At 48.3% G+C, this 19,077-nt stretch overlaps 1 protein-coding gene across 1 annotated transcript in view; it reads left to right on the top strand.

The window, feature by feature from the left end:
- Positions 1-19,077, top strand: part of erfl3 (Ets2 repressor factor like 3) — a 27,844-nt gene that overhangs the window by 8,012 nt on the left and 755 nt on the right. Inside the window, 6 exon segments of the mRNA XM_068757776.1 lie at positions 12,275-12,509; positions 18,349-18,464; positions 18,617-18,724; positions 18,727-18,771; positions 18,774-18,877; positions 18,880-19,071. Of these exon segments, the coding sequence (XP_068613877.1) occupies positions 12,275-12,509; positions 18,349-18,464; positions 18,617-18,724; positions 18,727-18,771; positions 18,774-18,877; positions 18,880-19,071 (800 nt within the window).

Below are 19,077 nucleotides of genomic sequence, written 5' to 3'. Positions count from 1 at the left end.
GCGGCCGAGTGAACGCAGAGGAAACGTTTGTATTTAAGCTGTGATGGATAGTCGGGCTTGAAAACTGTCTTTCCCCTGGTTGTTTTATACCTTTCACTGCTTTCGCCCTTTGACCTTTTTCCAGTGTGCCTTCCCAAATACACACACGCACACACTAACCTCTCTTAAAAAATGACTAGCAGATGTGGACAGAGAGCTTTTTCCGTCATCTAAAATTAGCAGAGATAGAAGAATGGCAGGAAAGCGCCCAGGGTTGTACACACAGGGAGGGGTTTTTGCGGGGGGGGGGCTAGGGTTAGTAGAGGAAGGAATGGGTTAATTGAATTGGATTATGTATTTTTAGTGCTTCTCATCTATAGCACTGATGCTCAGGAACAAATTGTGTATCAGCACCTGAGAGTTTTACCTTAATCCCTGAGTTTGATTATTTATTGTCCCCACCATGACTAAAGATAAGGAATGAATTAAACTCTGTTTTTATTACATATTTTTTTTTTACTTTGGCAGCAGGCCCACCAGCTTCAGTCTGGTCCTCCCACATCGCGTCGACGCTGCGGTGTTGTGAAATGTCCCAGCCGTACTTTTTGTAATTACCAGTCTGTTAACACTTTGGAAGTTGCACACACCTCCCAAGGTGTTCTTCCCCCCAGCAGCAGGACAACAGGGCTGGTTGGCAAGCCACCGCTGTCCCCTGTTCACTTGTCCCCCCCCCCCCAGGGACCGTTTGTAATACCAGGCCATCAGCCCTCAGCTTCGCCTTAAGTCACTTTTATCTCTCTCTCCCCTGATGATCACATAGTGAACAAGGGAGTGTGCACAAGTGTATATTTTAGGTGATCAACAAGTCCTCTACATAGTTGAATTGTTGATATGCATTTTGGTGTCCTTTAAAAATCCGCGCTGCTCTTGTGCTCTGCTGTTGCTTTTCTTTCTTTTCAACCTGTGCATGTCTGAAACTGCAGTATTTGCATTGTACAGTAAATGGCAGCCATCATGAGCTCAGCGAGCATTAGAGAGAAAAACACGACTCCCTAGAGAACGCCGCCTATTTAAGTCTCACCTCCAGTCTGAACAACAGCAGGCAGCTCATAACAAGAGGCGCGCACGCAAACATGCTTACATAGTACAGCGTATCCATAGGGTATAGCGTATAGCACAACACGAATTCAGTGTGACCATTAGCACGCCGTGACCAGGAACTGCTTTTCTGGTGTTGCGAATGTTAAATCTCCCCCCCCCCCCAGACTCAATTGAGTTTGGACATTGGGAGTTAAATAATATAGAAAATATGGACTAAAAATGAGTTGACAATAGCTTTTATTGATTTACATGGGTTTAGTTCCAGCAACCCAAGAGTGTCTCGATGCATTTAAGTATTGCATTTCCTCAGGATTATCCAAGCAGAGCGTTCAGAGTATGAGGGATATGGAGCTTTACATGATTGCATCATCATCCTATAAAGGAACAGGGCTGCCCGCTGTGTCATATAAATAGATTATTTATGGAAAAAAGGTGATGTCCAATGAAGCGCCTTTCAACGGAAACAAGACCGCAAGGGCTTTTTTGAAATGCTCCTCTTAGACAGGATGTTTGACTGTATTTGTACTGTAATACATGCTACTGTGTGACTGTACTTGTACTCTAACATTCTATCTAATAAATATATTCATCTTCATCATCATCATCATCGATGCCCTTCGGCTTGCCCTACTCATATTACCTCACTAAGCCTGCCTGCTCGGTAAAATGGCGAGTCGCCAGTTGAAGTAAAAAGCAATAAGCAAATTTCCCTTCCAGCAGATGAATTTCTTTAACCGGCTAATACTAAGAAGGTAAATCATTTAAAAAAAATAAAAAAAAAAATAAAAAAAGGAAGCTGCGTAGAACAGAATGAAGTGCCCTAATATGAAGCAGGTATGTCACAGCCACTGCTTGGTGGATACGCAAAGTCTCTGTCCAAAAGGATGAATTCTCCAGTCCATGGTTATTTCTGGGCTATTTCAGGAAATGACAGAAAATGTGCAAGCCAGGACCGCTGAGTTTTACCACTCAGAGAATGCCTGACACCTGAAAAGGCGAGAAAACCCGGGGCCCCATTGAGGCAATTTTGTCTCATGCACTGTTTACATTTGAATCAAAGCCTTACCTTTTTTTTATTTTATTTTTTTTTAATCCAAGATCGTGGAACTGGCTGGTTACCGAAAAAAATAATAATAATACTGTGCTTTCACTATCCCACCGTTATATATTACCCTTTAATTATTGCGGAAGCACCACGTTGATTATGATAATACTGTCATAATTTTAAGTCAAAGCATCGCTTACCTGATTACAATTAAACACTCGCATTGCCAGTTAACAACTGCGTCTGCGAGATCCCGTAATTTGGATTAAATGGTATCAGACAGACTTAATTATGGAAGAACAATGTGTGGGTTTTCCTGTTTTATAAAACAGAAAGTTGGAATCTTGCCCGGTAGTTTTAACAGCGTTTTATTATATTCTGGCTTGCACTGCGTGGCCCTGGATATTAAAAAGAGCATGAGCTACTCATCCCGAGCCGTTAGAAGTCTGCTGCAGAGATCAGGTGTCGAGCTGCCTCGTCTCTCACTGGCCTTCACGCATCTTGAATGTTAATCCGCAGCGGAATGCGGCGGCTTCTGATGCTAGACAGCCGGCCCCGGCGTAACGTGTCCGTGAGCCGGTTGTCCTTTACTTATATTTTGTTTTACAGCGTTGTGTGAAGAGATATGTGTGGCGGTGTCCCGGGGGGGGGGGGTAGACAGAGAGACCCCTGTAGGGGGTTGTGATGTGCAGCGTGTTATTCTGTCTAAACTCGGGACCTGTTGCCAGCTTGTTGCAGGGCCACTGGGTTGCTTTGCGCTGCAGCCTTGTTTGCCTTGAGCGGCCCCTGCCTTTTGGAGAAGGTGGAAAAGTTCTGTCTTGTTCCCAGCCGGAGCCAGCGAACACACATGCACTCGGGTACCCACACTCCCGTTATGCACACACGCACACACACACGCACACACACACACACTCTGCCGTGTAGCACAGAACTCTGTCTCCTGATGACTACCTGTTGCTGGCACATTCAGTATCCCACTCCTTTCACTCTCTCTCTCTCTCTCTCTTTGCACCGCTTCCTCTCTTCCATTCCCAATACCTTTTTTTGAGTCGGTGTTCCAGCTTGGAACAATTAATTGCCCATTTATGCTTTCTTTCTTTCTTTTTTGTTCTTTTCTTTTCTTGGGGGGGGTTATTTTTAGGCATTAAGTGTCTGGTTGCTAGGAGACAGTGCGAGAGAGAGCGAGACGCTAGGGTATGGCGGAGAGTTTGCATTGTGAAGCCTTGTATTACAAACGCATACACTGAGTCAGCACTGACACACACACACACACACACACAAATATACACACGCAGTGTGTTTCAGTCTGTAGCTGTTGTTGTGGGCTTGTTTTTCTGGCTCAGTCTTTTCAACAGGTTGACACTCTGTGTGTGTTGCTGTCATTAATGTTTGGTAATTCTGACTCCGCCATGGAACGAGGTGTGTGTATATATATATATATATATATATATATATATGTTACCTGGAGTTTCAGCATGGAAATTATGTTTTATCATAGTTTGCTCTTAATGTGTCCACATATTTTAACCCGGTCATCATTTCACGGTGGACTACAAAGCCTCTCTGCACTTGCCTTTTATTATTTTTTGTAATGGATTTGATTCTTGACAGATTTGTTGCATCTGGGAAATGACACACACACACACACAGCAAAAACATCTGTTGTCGTGATGCATGACAATTCTTAACATCCTGTCCCGTTCTCGTGGGCGTGGCACATTCCAGGAAACCACCACCCATCTTCGAGAGCAAAATGCACACATACACACACATCTTTCAGGAAAATGGTTGTTGTGGTCGTCAGGCAACGTCTAATTTACTGCAGGGTGGGGATGGACTTTAGAACTGTGTATTGTGTGAGATCTCAGTCACATGGTCAAAAAAAAGCTTAGAAAATATGAGTTCTTAAGTCTAAATAAATGCATTTAAAATTTGTTATAAACTTTGACTTTGTGAGACTAAGAATAAAGGATTTTAACCGACAATCATTTATCTTATTCACCCCCCCCCCCCCCCCCACAATTCATTTTTATCTGTATGACATTTGTCACATATAACAAAAAAGGGACCAAATCCTCCAATATGAAAAAGCAAAAAAAACCCACAAGTTGAGGGGTAAAAAAGTCTTTAAAATTATAAATCCAATTCAGCGTCACTTAACTCACATGTCATCGCTAGCGGGATGAGGAGTAGCTTCGCTCGCTCTCGCGGGCAGCAGCGAGTCCGGGCGACGCGTTGAACCAGAGGTGAAGTGTCTGCTGGCAGCTTCCTGCCAAGCTGTTGGCTGCAGAAGTACATTAACAGCGGCCTGTGAGGTAAGGCGACGGGGTGAAAGAGAAGCGAGGCGCCTCTGGCCTGTAACACAGCCCTGTTAGGGATCGGCAGCTTTTCCCTTGAAGTAACTTTGACGGAAATTATTCAGCCATCATGGGAAAATGACACAAGAGTAGCTACTTCCACAGCCACTTAAATCCATATTTTATTGAAAGTGTGTCAAAAATAATCACAAGCATACTCTTATGTTTCATTGAAAAGTTTAAAAGTAAGTGTTAATTATCTTTTTTTTTTTTTTTATGTGGAAAAAAACCCACACACGAGTATTTGATGATCTAAGCCGAAGTTGTCTTATTCAAAGACGGAGATGAGACAAGAAGGTTTCTGCTTTCATTCTGCTATTGTTGTAATTCTGAATCTAAAAAGCAATAAAGACGGAAGAGAATCAGCCGCTGTCCCCGTCGCTAAAGTCTCCAGAGTTCGTTTGAAAGTTGAGGTCACTGTTTAAAATAAATCTTTTCAGACGTACCTAAACGCCACAGAGGCTCTCCATCTCCCTTTTTCGGCGCCGCAGGCGTGCGCACACACACACACACACACACACACACAGTCTCTTTGCCTTGAATACTGATCTGTACATCAATTACTATGGTAACAGTAGAAGTTTCCAAGTATTCGGGTCAAACTTCCACTCTTTATTGGAATTTTAAACATAACACGTGTAATTTTGACAAAAGGAACATGACAGCCATTTATTACACGCGCTCTTAGCGTGATGGCCTGTGAGGCTGTTCAGAGTGGACGCTTTTAGTGTGTGTGTGTGTGTGTTTGCGTGCGTGGACAGTGCTCGGCGTTCTTCTCCGCACGGCGCTCATCCTACATGCGTCTGTGGGACGTGTGACGCGCGTCGGTGCAAAGAGCGGCCTGTTGTTTGTCCACGCCGGCGACATGCGCCGCCCCCACGCGGGCCGATGCTGGATCCGCCGCGGCCTCAATTGTGACCCTCTGCTGAGTTATTGTCACAGAGTGAATTAGTTTGATCTCTTTTTTAATGCTGTGTGTATTTAAAGACGTCCCTGGAACTGCGCCGGCGCTGTAAAATGAGCGGACCCTTCCGTCGGTTCGTCTTGTGATTATTTATCAGTTGATAAAACTGAGCATGTGAACTACGCATGTCCACAAAGAGCCGTTTGTTTCTGAGGGGAAAAGGATCCCTGTCGACGTGCGTATTTTTTTCCCTTTCTTGCTCCTCCCCTACATTTTCCTGGAAAAGACATCTTTCTGTTTACCGGACGGCGGCGAGCGTTACGGCGGCGGACCGTGAGAGGCGGTGGGACGCAATCATTCGTCTTACGTCACGTCCTTCTAATTCTATGTCCCGCTTGTTCCCTCGTCGCCTGCACATTCACCGCCTCTCCCTCATCCATGTCGCGTGTTCTTCTCTCTCTCTCTCTCTCTCCCCCCCCCCCCCTCCACTGTTGGACAATAACCCCAGTATGTGTAAGTGTGTGGGGGCACTATTTCTGGCCCCTCCAATGCCACATGGCACCCCCCCCCCCCCTCTCTCTCGCTTGCTCTTGCTCTTTCTCTTTCTGTCTCTGCAGCTACATGGTGCCGAGTAAGAACCTATAGAAAGTCTAAACTGGTCGAGGGCGGCGACTCTCGTGTTTTTGTTTGTGATGTGTGTTTAACCCCTGCTGGCACTCAGGTGAGGCCTTTTTTTAAAATGGACCCTCGATGAGAAATCAATCTCCATATGGGTCATTAACAACGAGCCACTGGATTGGTTGAAGCCGCTGCTCCATGGCCTCCGGGCGAGTCCGGGTGTGTAGGACTTCGTGAGATCCAAAACTTATTTCTTTTACTAATATTTGTTGCAGCCGTGTTTTTTCTCTGGCTGTTAGCGGGGGGGGGGGGGGGGGGGTTAGGAACTATAGAGTGTTTTTAATGAAATTCCAACTAAATTTGCAGGTAGTTGAAGCTTTATTAATATTTTTAATAAAGTTTTGAGAAGTTCCTCTCCCAATTTGCTGCCATCCACCTTTCTTTCTCGGTCCCTCTCTCGTGTCCGTCTTTCCCTCGTCTTCCTTGAATATTGGTCTAATGAATTTTTAATGGACTTGATGGGAAGAGTTCAGACACTTTGGGATTCAGGCGCATGGGTTCTGATTTTACCCCCCCCCCCCCCTCCCTCTCTCTCTCTCTCTCTCTCTCTCTCTCTCTTTCTGCCTCCTTTCACTCCTCCTTTCCCTGCCTCGCCCTCCAAGTCCTTCATTATTCCTCCATCCCTCCCCTCCGCCTCCTGTTCTTGTGTGTCTTTTCCCAAAGCATGCCGCTTCAGGCAGTTTCACTGATTTAAGCAGCTGCGACAAAGACAAGGCTGTGAACGAACGAACGAATGAATGAATGAATGAATAGACAAATGCATTTAGTTTCCCCCCCCCCCCCCCCCCCCCGCATCAATTTTTTGTTCTTTTACAGACTCTCAGAACTGACAGTTGCCTCACCCCCTCACCCGCACGAGTCGCTGGTCATTTCCCCACTTCCAAGCCAGAGCTGATTTTGTTTTAAGTATATGGTGATAGAAAACGGCAGCTAATGGCTACGCCGAGGCCCTGACTGAGCAACGCCCCCCCCCCTCGTTAGTCTGGCACAGGTCCGTCTGTTGATGCGCCGCTGAGTAGGACTCGCCGCTCTGGGAATCTTTCCACCTCTTTTTTTTTTTTTTTTTTTTTTTCTCACTCTACTACTTTGTCTGACTGCCCGTCTGTCTCTACCTCCTTCCCATCAGCTCTCGCCCTCCTTCGCACTTCAGTACCGTGTCAGCGATCCGGTGTGCCGTGTCTTTGAAACCACGCATTCCAGGTATTAACATCTGTCCTTTTGCGATCCAATCACAAGCGGACAGCTGCGTTCGTCATCTCACACCTAGCATCATAATGTGCCGCCACATTGACGACGGAAATACTGTATAAAATTCACCGGGTCAGATAATTACAAGTTCGGAATGTGTGCCCGAATAGCAACGAGGTGAAATAACTGGTGTGTGTGTGTGGGTGTGGGGTGGGGGGGTGGGGGGGGGGTTGCCAGAGGAGGACAGACATTTAAATGATCATTATAACTAACCGCCATGCCCAATAACAAGTGACATTACCGGTATTTTATTTTACTAAAATGTATGTATCGCCGAAACAAGACGAAGATAATTTTCAATTTCCCAAAAAATATATATTTCTTTTTGGCATACACCGTATTAATTGCTTTTTATTTGCTTAATGGTGTCCCATGGAGTTTTCTTTCAAACAAACTGCCGTGTGTTTATCCTTGAGGCGTCGTACACACTCATAAAATACACGGGCAGATCAAACTCCAACCAGACTGCAGCTTCTCGGGGCAAAGCCTTCTCAAGTCTTCCCTCATACTCTCTTTCTCTCTTTTCTCTCTCTTGCTTTCATCTCCTCAGACCCCCCCCCCCCCCCCCCCCCCTTATCTGCTCTTCCAGTGTGTGTGTGTGTGTGTAGGTCATTGTTGAACTGGTGGGCTGCACAAATAGTTGAAATAGTAGTGTTAGAAGTCTGCTAGGGGCCGGCTACCAAGATCACACGGCGGAAAAGAAGCATCCGCACTCCTGGAGAGAAGAGGGGGGGGGGGGGGGGGAGCAATCTGATCTGGATGACAACAGACTACCAGACGAGCTATGATCTCATCCCTCCATTTGCCCTCCTCCTTCTTCCCTCCATCCACCCCTCTCCCACTCTTGCCATTGTCTCTCTTTCCCACTTTTGTGTCCCCGATCGCCCTCCCCCCGTCTCTTTCTCCCCGACCGTCTTTTCTCTGGTCTCCGATTGTCCCAGCGCTTACCCCCGTCTCGTCTTCCCTTCTTCTCTTTCACTCCACCCACCCAGCTTTCCCTCCCTTTATCCTGCCCCTCTGAGCATCACTCTCTCCCAGCTGCCCCGTACTTTTCCCAACACACACACACACACACACACACACACACACACACTATAACTTCTCGACGCACTTGCACTCTCCAGTGTCCCAGGGCAGAGATTAGACGCACCCCTATCATCAACCCTCCACACCAGTCTCTACATTATTAATGCTGTGTGTGTGTGTGTGTGTGTGTGTGTGTGTGTGTGTGTGTGTGTGTGTGTGTGTGAGAGAGGCTTGTGCATGCTGTAATGGCTATCTTGTATCTCCCCTGGGAGGGAGGGGGTGAGGAGGAAAGGATCCAAAGAGGGAGAGCTGAGGTCAGAGAGGTTAAGTATGGTGGAGCGGGGTTAGTTTGGTTGTGCTCTTCCCCGCTGCTCATCTCTTTCGCTCCTCTTCATCATGAAGCTTAACTTCTCACAGATTCCAAAAATTCCTGGCTAAAATTCTGCTCTCGGCTGTGCAGGCCTGATGAAACGAACCTGTGTGTCCGTGAGTGTGTGTGTGTGTGTGTGTGTGTGCGTGTGTGTGTGTGTGTGTGTGCGTGTGATAGCTGATCCAGCGTGAGTCAGGACGGCTCATCCTGGGTTGAACGTCTGGTGGATAGAAGGACAAAGACACCTGTTCTTGCTCTCAGCATTCCTGTAAACATAATCCCCACCATTTCTCTCTCTCTCTCTCTCTCGCCCGCTCACTATATTCCACAAATATGTCTTATGGACATCTTTGATGTAAACCTTTTTGACAGACAAACTGTTGACGATCTGAATGGACCTCCCACCCCCTGCCTATCTTTGCGGTCATCTTGCCGATGGCAAATCACTCGTCATTTCGTACAGAGAACGTCCTGCCAGGCTGCCGGTCCGCTCGCGTGTTTACATGGGATACATTTCAGTCGAGGATCCTGGAATCTGATCTGTGCGTGCGTCGTGGCGACCTCTGCGGTTCATGCCAAAGTCAAGAAGATCATTGCCGATACATTCTGACCTTCTTGCGTGCAGAAACGCCACCATGGTGCTTACTTAGTAGGTTGTTGTTGTTTTTTTCTCGTGATATTTACCTTGTATTAGTTCGATTCTCTATACTTGCTATTTATTCCAGTATAAATAGCTGTCTGCGCTTCCATCCAATCAGCCTGCTTGTATTATTGGCGACGCTCCTCCAGCCCGGCATATTCTTGGTCGCTTTTCCGTGCGTTCGTCTGCGGTTGCCCTTCATTTTTTGGAGTTTGATCTTGCCGCAAGTGTTTAAAAGAGAAAGAGGTGGAGGGATGGGGAGGCGGTGAGTGAAAAGGGAAGATGCACGATAACTGCAGTCTGAAAATTAATTGCCTCCTTAGCCAGTTGGAGATGGAAAAAAAGAGTGTAGGCATCTTGTATGTTTCATAAGGCTTTGTTCTGAATCACAAAATGACTCCTTTGTAGGTGTGACGGCTAAATGATTCACTGGCCATGCCTCGCAAACGGGGCACCACGATTGGAGGAGAGTGGCGGTGAGGTATAACTAGTAGCCTACGTTTGATGAGTAAGAACACACAGGATGCTGCTTTTCCTTTCATCCCATTTTTAACCAGAACATCGGAAACTGAAATCAACGCTATGTTTCTTACATTATACCGTGTATAAGATAAAAAAAAAAAGAGCAAAACTCTAGTTGATGAAAGGCTCCAGAAGGTACGCTTGTATACGATCCATAGATGTGTAATCATCATTATTTATTATTACATGTGTACATGTTTAATAGTGACTAAATGGTCAGCACAGAGTGGTGCAGCGGGTAGATTATCAGGGCTATCTATCTCTGCCTCAGGCTGTCATCCTGCAAATCCATTGACGGTCATGTACATCCATAATCTGATGATTTGGGCTGACGATTTGTTAATCTCTAGCCAAGCTTGTCTCATTTCCTCTATTGCCATTTGCATGTGGCGCAGTCAAACATTATGTAAGAGAAGACATTATTGATACCCAGTGGGGGATTTAAACAAAAAGATCCTGCTTTTTGAACAACACAAGGACACAAAGAGGGAGAAATGCAGATACATAGTGAATATTAAAAAGTGTGCTTTAATACAAGGACAGAAAGGAAAGAGAGCGAGCTGCTACCTCAAGCTATATAATAGCTCATAGCGGCGTGAGAGACAGATCCTCTCAAAGTAGGTAGGCATTGTATAATAGACTCTGCAATTTCAAGGCCTTGTAATAGAGTATCCTTCTCTTTGTATATTATCATCCTCTTTAGATATCAGGAGGTCCAAAGAGGCAAAAACACCTAATGAAGCTTATTAAAGCGAAAGCACAAAACTCTCGGACTCGGCACTCAATTTAGCAACTAGCAAGCATAGTGTTCCAGGATGATATCGTTTTAAAAATAATTCTGTTTTCATTATGCTTCCACCAGTGTATCGCCAGTAGAGTAGCATAATAATAAGAGCATTTTGTTCTCTGAAGGTGGAAGAAGTACCTGCAAGCATCAGATCGAACTTCAGCAATAAGCCTAAAAACAACGACACAGAACGTTGGCATATCGGATATCAGCAAAAAAGAATCCTACATTATCCACGATTGCATTTCGCTACGTGTGGCAGGTAATTCAATTTATCTGGCTGTTCAGTAATCTGATGCCTGACATTGCACCAAACATAACAACAGATGCACTGCTAGGCATTAAATGTCTCGCACAACAAGCCTTAGGTCGGCTGTGTCTTTGGTAATTCCACCTCCTCACGTGTTGGTCGGTGCTATAAGGGTGACCGTTTTTAAATTACAGTCCAGCCCAGACGACATCAGTCGGGGTCGTTGCACCTCATCTCGTCTACTTTGCTCTGCCGTGTGAAATTTTTCCGACCACCCATGCGACAGAATGTTAGTGGGAGACTCGCGCCAGCGTTTCCCAACACGCACGCTCTTTTGAAGTTGAACATTCTGGCGCGCACGCTCCTTCAAACAGCCATATACCCACGCTCACAGTCTCGTTCTGTGTCTCTTACTCTGCGTTTCCCTCGAGCGGAGGGTGGAGAGAGAGAGGGGGGGGGGGGTGGGGGTAGACCGGGGAGATGACTGGCCACGTTGTTTTCCTCCGGTCGTAGGAAAGAATGACTGCACGAGAGGAAAAAGGTGGAGGAGAGGTGGGAATGTTTCTCGTGTTCTTGAGTGTTTCCAGCGGAGTCATGAAGCCCACCGTACCACAACGTTCCGTGTTGTCGTTTCCTGTGACGAGCTACCGGGCCACTGCGGTGACACCAAAGCCTTCGTCTGCGTCTGTATTAAACCAGACTTAACGAAGAGTTCGTGCTACCCATTAAGCAGCAGCCGTCCCGCTGTGCCACGGCGATCGACTCACTATTTTACAATCAAGAGTTCGACTGTGTGCTTCAGCACAAACGTGCATTTAAAATTGATGGATGGGTAATTTTATTTTTTTTGGTTGCTCCACATTTGAGTTCATCTTTCTGATTGTGAGCGCTGCCCCATGGCGTGATGGTTCTGTCTTCCCCACTCCGGTTGGGGTCGATTTGATCCGTGTTCAACCTCGGGCTGCTTGAGAATGGAGTGGACACGCATGTTACCCAGACTACCAGAGATGGTCTCGTATTAGTCTTCTAGACCTTTATGGAACCGGTTGAGTTGTTGGGTTCATTCAAAGTCTGATGTTCCCCCACTTTTCTTCTACGCTTTATGGAACACGCCACTGGCCTTTTAAGATTTACGCACTCGGGAGACGTTTTTGGAAAAACTGCTGACAGAGGAAGTCTGTTGAAGTCTGCTTTGTCTGTCTCTTCTTTGAAGCAGTTTACGATCATCTGAATTATTCTGCAGAACCGAGCGAGATGTTTCTGGGTCCGTTGGGTTGTTTTTCAATCAGTGCTTTGATAGTTGTTCTCCTGATCTTCGTCGACGCTAACCCTCAACTGTCTTATTTTTTTTAATTTTTCTGCTTCAGGGTGCGCCTTCCCAGACTGGGCTTACAAGCCCGAGTCGAGCCCTGGGTCCAGGCAGATCCAGTTGTGGCACTTCATCCTGGAGCTGCTCAGAAAGGAAGAGTATCACGACGTCATCGCCTGGCAGGGGGACTATGGCGAGTTTGTCATTAAGGACCCAGATGAAGTAGCCAGGCTGTGGGGGGCCAGGAAGTGTAAACCCCAAATGAACTACGATAAGCTGAGCCGGGCGCTGAGGTATAATGACAGAGAAACGTAATGAATATGTACAGAATGTCTCGTTGTGTATCTGCGCAAAGGAGTGTGTGTTTATTCAGAGCTCTTTGCTGCCGTTGCTAAAAAGCCTAATTTTGCAGAACTACAATCATCAAGATTAAGATGAAGTTATTGCAACTTTCAGAGCACTGGATAAATACTTGTCTTGGCTACGGAAAAAGAACCCATCAATGGATGGAGAGTACTACAGTGTGTGTGACCCTGGTGGCTAAATCTGGTCACAGCAGTGACCCGCTGGAAGCATTTCATTCAGCTTTGGCTCCCTGGCTCTATTTCAGGCAGGCATTACGCGAGCCAAGCCCGGCTAGGCACTAATAGCACTTAACAACAGTCTGTAAGACTTTTGCGAGAATGAGCAGGGACGCATGCCACTGACCCATTTGGCGAGTCGCTTCAGACATTCTCAATGAAACTTGAAGCTCCAATGTGCTTGGTTATCAATTTTATGATCTGCTGTAACGCAATGAACACTCAGCATTATAGAGTTCAGTATGACAGACATCATGTATCGACACGCGATCGGCGTTTTATTGCCCCGCGTGGCCGAGAAAGGGCAAGCAGAAAAAAACTGCAACGGGCTGTAAACGGAGATAAATGTCTAGAGTTGATTCATTAATGGTGGGACCGTTAATACACACTCGTGTAAATAAAGGTAACCCCCCCCCCCCGCCCGTTGTTTTGGATCATATGGGACAAAGGATGGGCAAATTCCAACTTGGAGTCCAGATTTAGAGTTCCTGAATTAGAGAGAAAGAGCATAAAGATTTGGATAATTATGGGCGGGCTGTGTATTTTTAGCACATTCATCCTCTAGAGCTGTAACAGATTTGGAGCTCAGGCCGCAGCAAGTGCTTATATATAGTAGGTCTTAGTGCCCTCGGTTGGACCGGCCTCCGACGTTCTCTGCGCTACGGTTCCCCCCCCTCTGCTGCGCTTCTGTCCCAGCCGCCACTCCCATCACCGGGTTTGTCTCCCTTTCTGTCCAATAAATTGAGCAAAGTCACTCCAGGATTATTATGAGATGGGCAGCTAACAAATCAACACACACACGCACACACACACACACGCACACACACACACACACACATGCACGCACCCGATTTGACGCCAAAAGTGGCTTCGGTCCTTCGCTCTCGCCGAAGCTTGAAATTGAAGCGTCTCAAAAAGGACCCACATCGATGGTGAATAGCAGGATTTAAAGGCGCTAAATGGTAATGGCGGTGCACAAACACACACGTGCGCGGTAACACTCTCCATATGGAGCAAACTGCTGGAGAGCAGGCCGCCATGTGTACTTCATATGGAGAAAAAACCTGGAGTCTGCTAGGACAGGAGACTGCAGACAGAACGGAGCAATTAGCGCGCGCACACAGACACACACACACACACACACACACACACACATGCTGACACACTTGAAAAGAAGTGTCTGTTTTGAAGTGTTCTTTTATCACCTAGACTCAGTAATTATTATTTTTACTTCTATGATCTTATTCTTTCCTGTCTGCTTAACACATGGTGGAAATTCCCTTTATCGGGACTGCTGTATTGTCTCTCTCTCTCTCACTCTCTCTCTGTGCGTGTGTGTGTGTGTGTGTGTGCGCACGCGCGCTTTCCGTTGAGGGCACACAGCCTCAGTCAATGCGTCATCCTAGTTTCCCGCTCCCACGACCGTTGTGATATTCCCACTCCAGTCGAGAGGATTACGCTCCCACTGCGCGCGCGTGTGTGTGTGTGTGTGTGTGTGTGCGTGTGTGTGCGTGTGTGTGTGTGTGGACATGACCGGTGTCAGACTCTAATGTCTGAGTCTTGATCTTTTACTTTTTTTTTATGTGTGTGTTTGGTTTACACTGAAGCGAATGTGTGAAAGCAGTTTGTGTCAGATTTTGCAAGAATTTCTCCTCTTTTCAAATAATACCTTTTGAGGTGGTCGGTACGCACTCACGAGGATAAGTTATGTAGACATATGTAGTAGTAAAAAAAAAGGGTACCCCCCGCCACACACACACACACACACACACACTCCTGGTGTCACTCTCGTAAATGAGACTTCGTCTGATCTGCAGAGAAGAGTGGCGGGAAATGAAGCCTGTTGCCAATCAGTCATTCCAAGGAGCCGGCTTAATGAGCGTAATCATGCTAAGCGCCCCCCCCCCCCCCCCCCCCCTCCCGTCAGTAGCCCACATCGGCTCCAGCGCAGTGGTCAGAGGTCAGGGGGGGGGGGGGTTGCCAAGCACAGCTGGCAAACATTAACATTGCGGCACATGTGCACGTTCACAAATGCACCATTGTGCACGGGCTCACGCCTGCAGATACGTTTGCAATGCGTCCTTAATTCCCGGCATCTCGTTTGAGTCTGAGGAACCACCACAGCTGGACGCTTTTGTTTACGGCATGCTAAACGTGCACGAGAGTAACAATCCAGTCCTCTGTGTGTTTTAAGTGTGGTGTAAATACGGTAGCCAAAACCGAGCTCCGCTGCACGTCCGTAGGAAACCTCTGTGACGCATCAGCAGAATATGCTGCACGTGCACGGCGTTGCTCACCTAGCTGGCTGGGCCTGTTTGCAGGACAGAGGTCCTCTCTCTCTCTCTCTCGCTCGCTCTCTGCCATGGCGCTCTGCGCGGAAGCCGAGGGAGCGTCGCGGGGCGACGGTGCCCGACGCTCGCCTCTGTTCATTGTCTTTACGTCGTCTCTGTCCTCCACACGTATGTGCTTCATCACATGTGTCTTTGTCCCGGACGGAATGAGGTCTGTATTTTCCACGAGGGCACGCACACACACACACACCAAAGTGCGCTCGACATACTGTACCCACAGCACATGTGACCCAACTCATTCATTCCCACCCAAATGCATTTAATTTCCTTTTTAGAGGCAATAGACGGTCATCAAACCTGGCCTCCCAAACAAAGCACTCTCATGTGGGACTCGTACCGACACACGCACGCACAATTGTGTGTGAATAGCGCTTGCGTGTGCGCGTTTGACAGTGTGTAGAGAAGGATCTGGCCTGGATATGCGTGTGTAACGGCCAACGCTGACGAACAAGGCAGAAAATAAACACGGGGCTCATGGGGGGTATTGTAATCCCAACTTCCTGTCACAGTCGGCGCCTATTTACAGGCCGACAATGGGCAAGGCACAGCCTGTCCACGCACCCACAAGCGGTTGGTTTACTTCATTTTTAGTGTTGACGTGTGTGTGTGTGTGTGTGTGTGTGTGTGTGTGTGTGTGTGCGCATACAGCGATACTGGAATAGATTGATCTTGTACTCTTATCACTACAGTGTAGTGCGTGAGTTTGCAGTTCTATGTAGTTTTTTTCATTCTTTAGTAATTACGATTAATTTTAATGAAAGTATGATGTTAAAATCTCTTTTATTGGATTTACACCAGCGAGGGGGGGGGGGGGGGTAATATCAGGTAGCTTAAACGTCGATGGGGCGGGACTTCCCTGTAAAGGGCTTCAAACGGAGTTAAGAAACGTCTTCTCGTGGGTTCCAGCTCGCTCTCCTTTGATCATTGTTTTAGGCCTCAGTGGGTCGGTCTAATCGCAGACTAGAATAACACGCGGTAACGGGCGAGTCGGTGGGAAGCTTTCCTGCCGTGTCCCTGAAGGCTTCTCCCAGATCCATGCTCGCGTTGAATCTGGATCTGCTGGATCCCTGTTTCTGGTGAAACAGGGATCAGGATGAAGCTGCTCCTCCTGGTTCGTGCCTCCTGAGGGCGTGGAGGGAGCGCACGTGTGTTTCGGGTATGCCTGGACGAGTTGGCCAGTTACGGAGTCGGGATGTGGAAGCGTTGCGTGCGCGTGCGCGTGTACATGTGTGTCGGTGCGAGTGCGCCGGGCAGCTGAACACAGGCACGCCAAGAATTTCTTTCTTCTCTTTTGAAGTGAGTTCAAATGCTGTTCAAAGACCCGTCCGCCTACATCACGGCGCAGGAGGGTGGGGGGGGGGGTCAGGTCTTGGTATGAGGCCGCCACGAGCCAGACGTCGACAGATGTGTCGGCACGGTGACATCACTGGTCTCTGGGATGCGACACAAATCGTTGCCATCATGAGAGCTGCCGTTAATATGACGTCAACCACATTCAATGGTTGTACGCTAAGCACTAGCATGGTGGCGCAGTGGTATGCGCTGTTGCGTCACAGGTTTTTTTTCTTTGTGAGACTACTTGAAGACGAGGTTCGTAAATGCAAGTCATTTGTATTTGTGTTTATTCAAGTGTGGCGTCTCAGAATTTGTCACTGAAGGGTTTTACGAAGAATCAAACAAATAGCTCTCAGACTATTTAGTGTTTTTTCATCTGCAATGAAGGAACCCAAGACTCCGTCATCGCCTAATTTGATCACAGTTCTGCTGTGGTTTTGATCCTGCTTGACTTCCTGTCTGTTGCTGTCTGCCCCCCCCCCCCCCCCCCCAGCCGCCTCTCCTCCTCCTCCCAAGCCCTGATGAGTGAGTGTCTCCCCTCGAGCAGAAATTACACGATGCTTTTCTGCCTGGCGTAAACAATATTTTCGACTGCGCGGGCCTTAGTGTGTCTCCCGGTCCCTCGCCCTCTCCTCGTCAGCCACCCCTCTCCGGGGGGGGGGGGGGGGGGGGGGGTTGGGACATAGAGGGGAGAGGAGGGTTTTCTAAGCGATAAAGAGAGAGGTATCAATAGGATAATGAGAGAAAAGGAGGAGAAGGGTAGGAAAAGAGCAACAGGCTGTTCCAAGATCGGTGTAATAAGCATAATAAGAGAGGGGGGTGGGGGGGGACACACCTCCCCACCACACACACACAACAATCTTGATAATTACCATTCAGCGTAGAGGTAGTTATGGTCTCAGTTTGGCTCAGCGATGCTGACATACCCTGAGCCCCCCCCCCCGCCATGTTTGAGAGAACTCTTCACTTTAACTTGAGCCAGCAGACGCTGGCTGGAGGAAGGAGCGGTGCCGCCGAACGGGGTGTCGTTTTTACCCGTCGACCCCCCCGATGGACAAACACGGCGTCTCGGTTCCTTCTCCCCGTCGCAGCCCTCGGGGTGAGAGGGGATCTACGGGGTTATACAAAGAGGATGTGTGGATCAGGGCAAGGAAGGAGAGAGACGTTACGTAAAGAGGTGAATAGAAACGAGTCACGGGAGAGCAGGAGCTCAGAACGGCCGTTACATAAACGGATCACGGCGGGGGGGGGGGGGGTTGTTGGTGGCTTTGTTTCCGTGTTACATAAAGGGACGGCTGTTATGAAACAGAATGCTGATAAAATCTGAACTTAAAAGATGCTCAAAGGGGATTTATTCTCTAATTCCTTCCTTTCATCAAGACGGACATACAGATGTGCAGGAAACCGTTTACATGCCATCGTGCAGCAGGTTTAATGCTCCATACGCTGACCTCTGACCTCTGGGTGATGTATCCCTCTTCACAATACTACTGCTCCACTCCTCCTCCTCCTCCTACCTCCTCCCGCTCCCTCCCTTTCCTGGGTCTGCTTTGTGTAAATGTCAGACAACACTCTGTAATATCCATCATCTGAAGGGGGTGACACAACAGACTTGTGTTTATTAAAATGTGTGCTTGAGGGCCGCAGACACATCTGGCATGCTCTCATTGGCTTTGGAAGCAAAGTTATATCTTTCTTTAATGGCATCTTGTTGTTGTTGTTGTTGTTAATTGAGCGGCGTGTTTCCGTTCCGGTGGTCGGCCCGAAGATGAAACGCCTCAACGCTGAGACGCCCGTCCCGGTTTTGTCTCGGACATGTCTGAGCGTGCCGTTTGACGCGTCTCGCCTCTCGTTGCCTTCTTCAGATACTATTACAACAAGAGGATCCTCCATAAGACCAAAGGCAAGAGGTTCACCTACAAGTTCAACTTCAACAAGCTGGTGTTGGTCAACTACCCCTTCATCGACATGGCCTCCACGGGTACGCCGGGACAACCTGATGCTGAGTGTCTGCATGCCTCCGCTTGCGGAGATAGCCCCTAATCCTAATGGGTTACCATGACTACATAGGCTCATACAGGAGAACAGTATTTATTATTTCTCAATGTTTTGTTCTCTCCTTCCCGTTTCCAGGAAGCGGCGTTCCCCAGAGCGCCCCTCCCGTCCCCACCGGTGCAGGGAGTCACTTCCGCTTCCCCCCCTCGACCCCCTCCGATGTCCTGTCCCCGAACGAGGACCTGCGCAGCCCGGCGGCATGTTCAGCTCCGTGGCCCGGCGAATGGCCCGCGGCTCGTCAGCGACTGCAGCGACGGCACCTCGGTCAACTCCGAGATCGAGGAGGGCAACGCCGGCGCGGGAGAGGAGCGGCTCGAGAGGGGCGTGGGTGGAGGAGGCGGGCCGGCGGCGGGGGAGGAGCTTACAGAGGTATCATCCATCCCCGGCTTTCTCATGAGAGCTTGTTCCGTATGTACGGAGGGCCGGGCAACGCGCGGCCGGCGCGGGCCGGCCCGCGGCATCGGATCCATCCGGAGTCCCTTTCGCCGTTCCCCGTGTCCCCGCTGCCGGGGCCGGGAGGGGCCGGCCTCCTGGCGCCT

This window comes from Brachionichthys hirsutus, chromosome 3, assembly GCF_040956055.1.
Source record: "Brachionichthys hirsutus isolate HB-005 chromosome 3, CSIRO-AGI_Bhir_v1, whole genome shotgun sequence".
Taxonomy (NCBI): Eukaryota; Metazoa; Chordata; class Actinopteri; order Lophiiformes; family Brachionichthyidae; genus Brachionichthys; species Brachionichthys hirsutus.
This window is presented reverse-complemented; position numbering and strand designations above follow the sequence as displayed.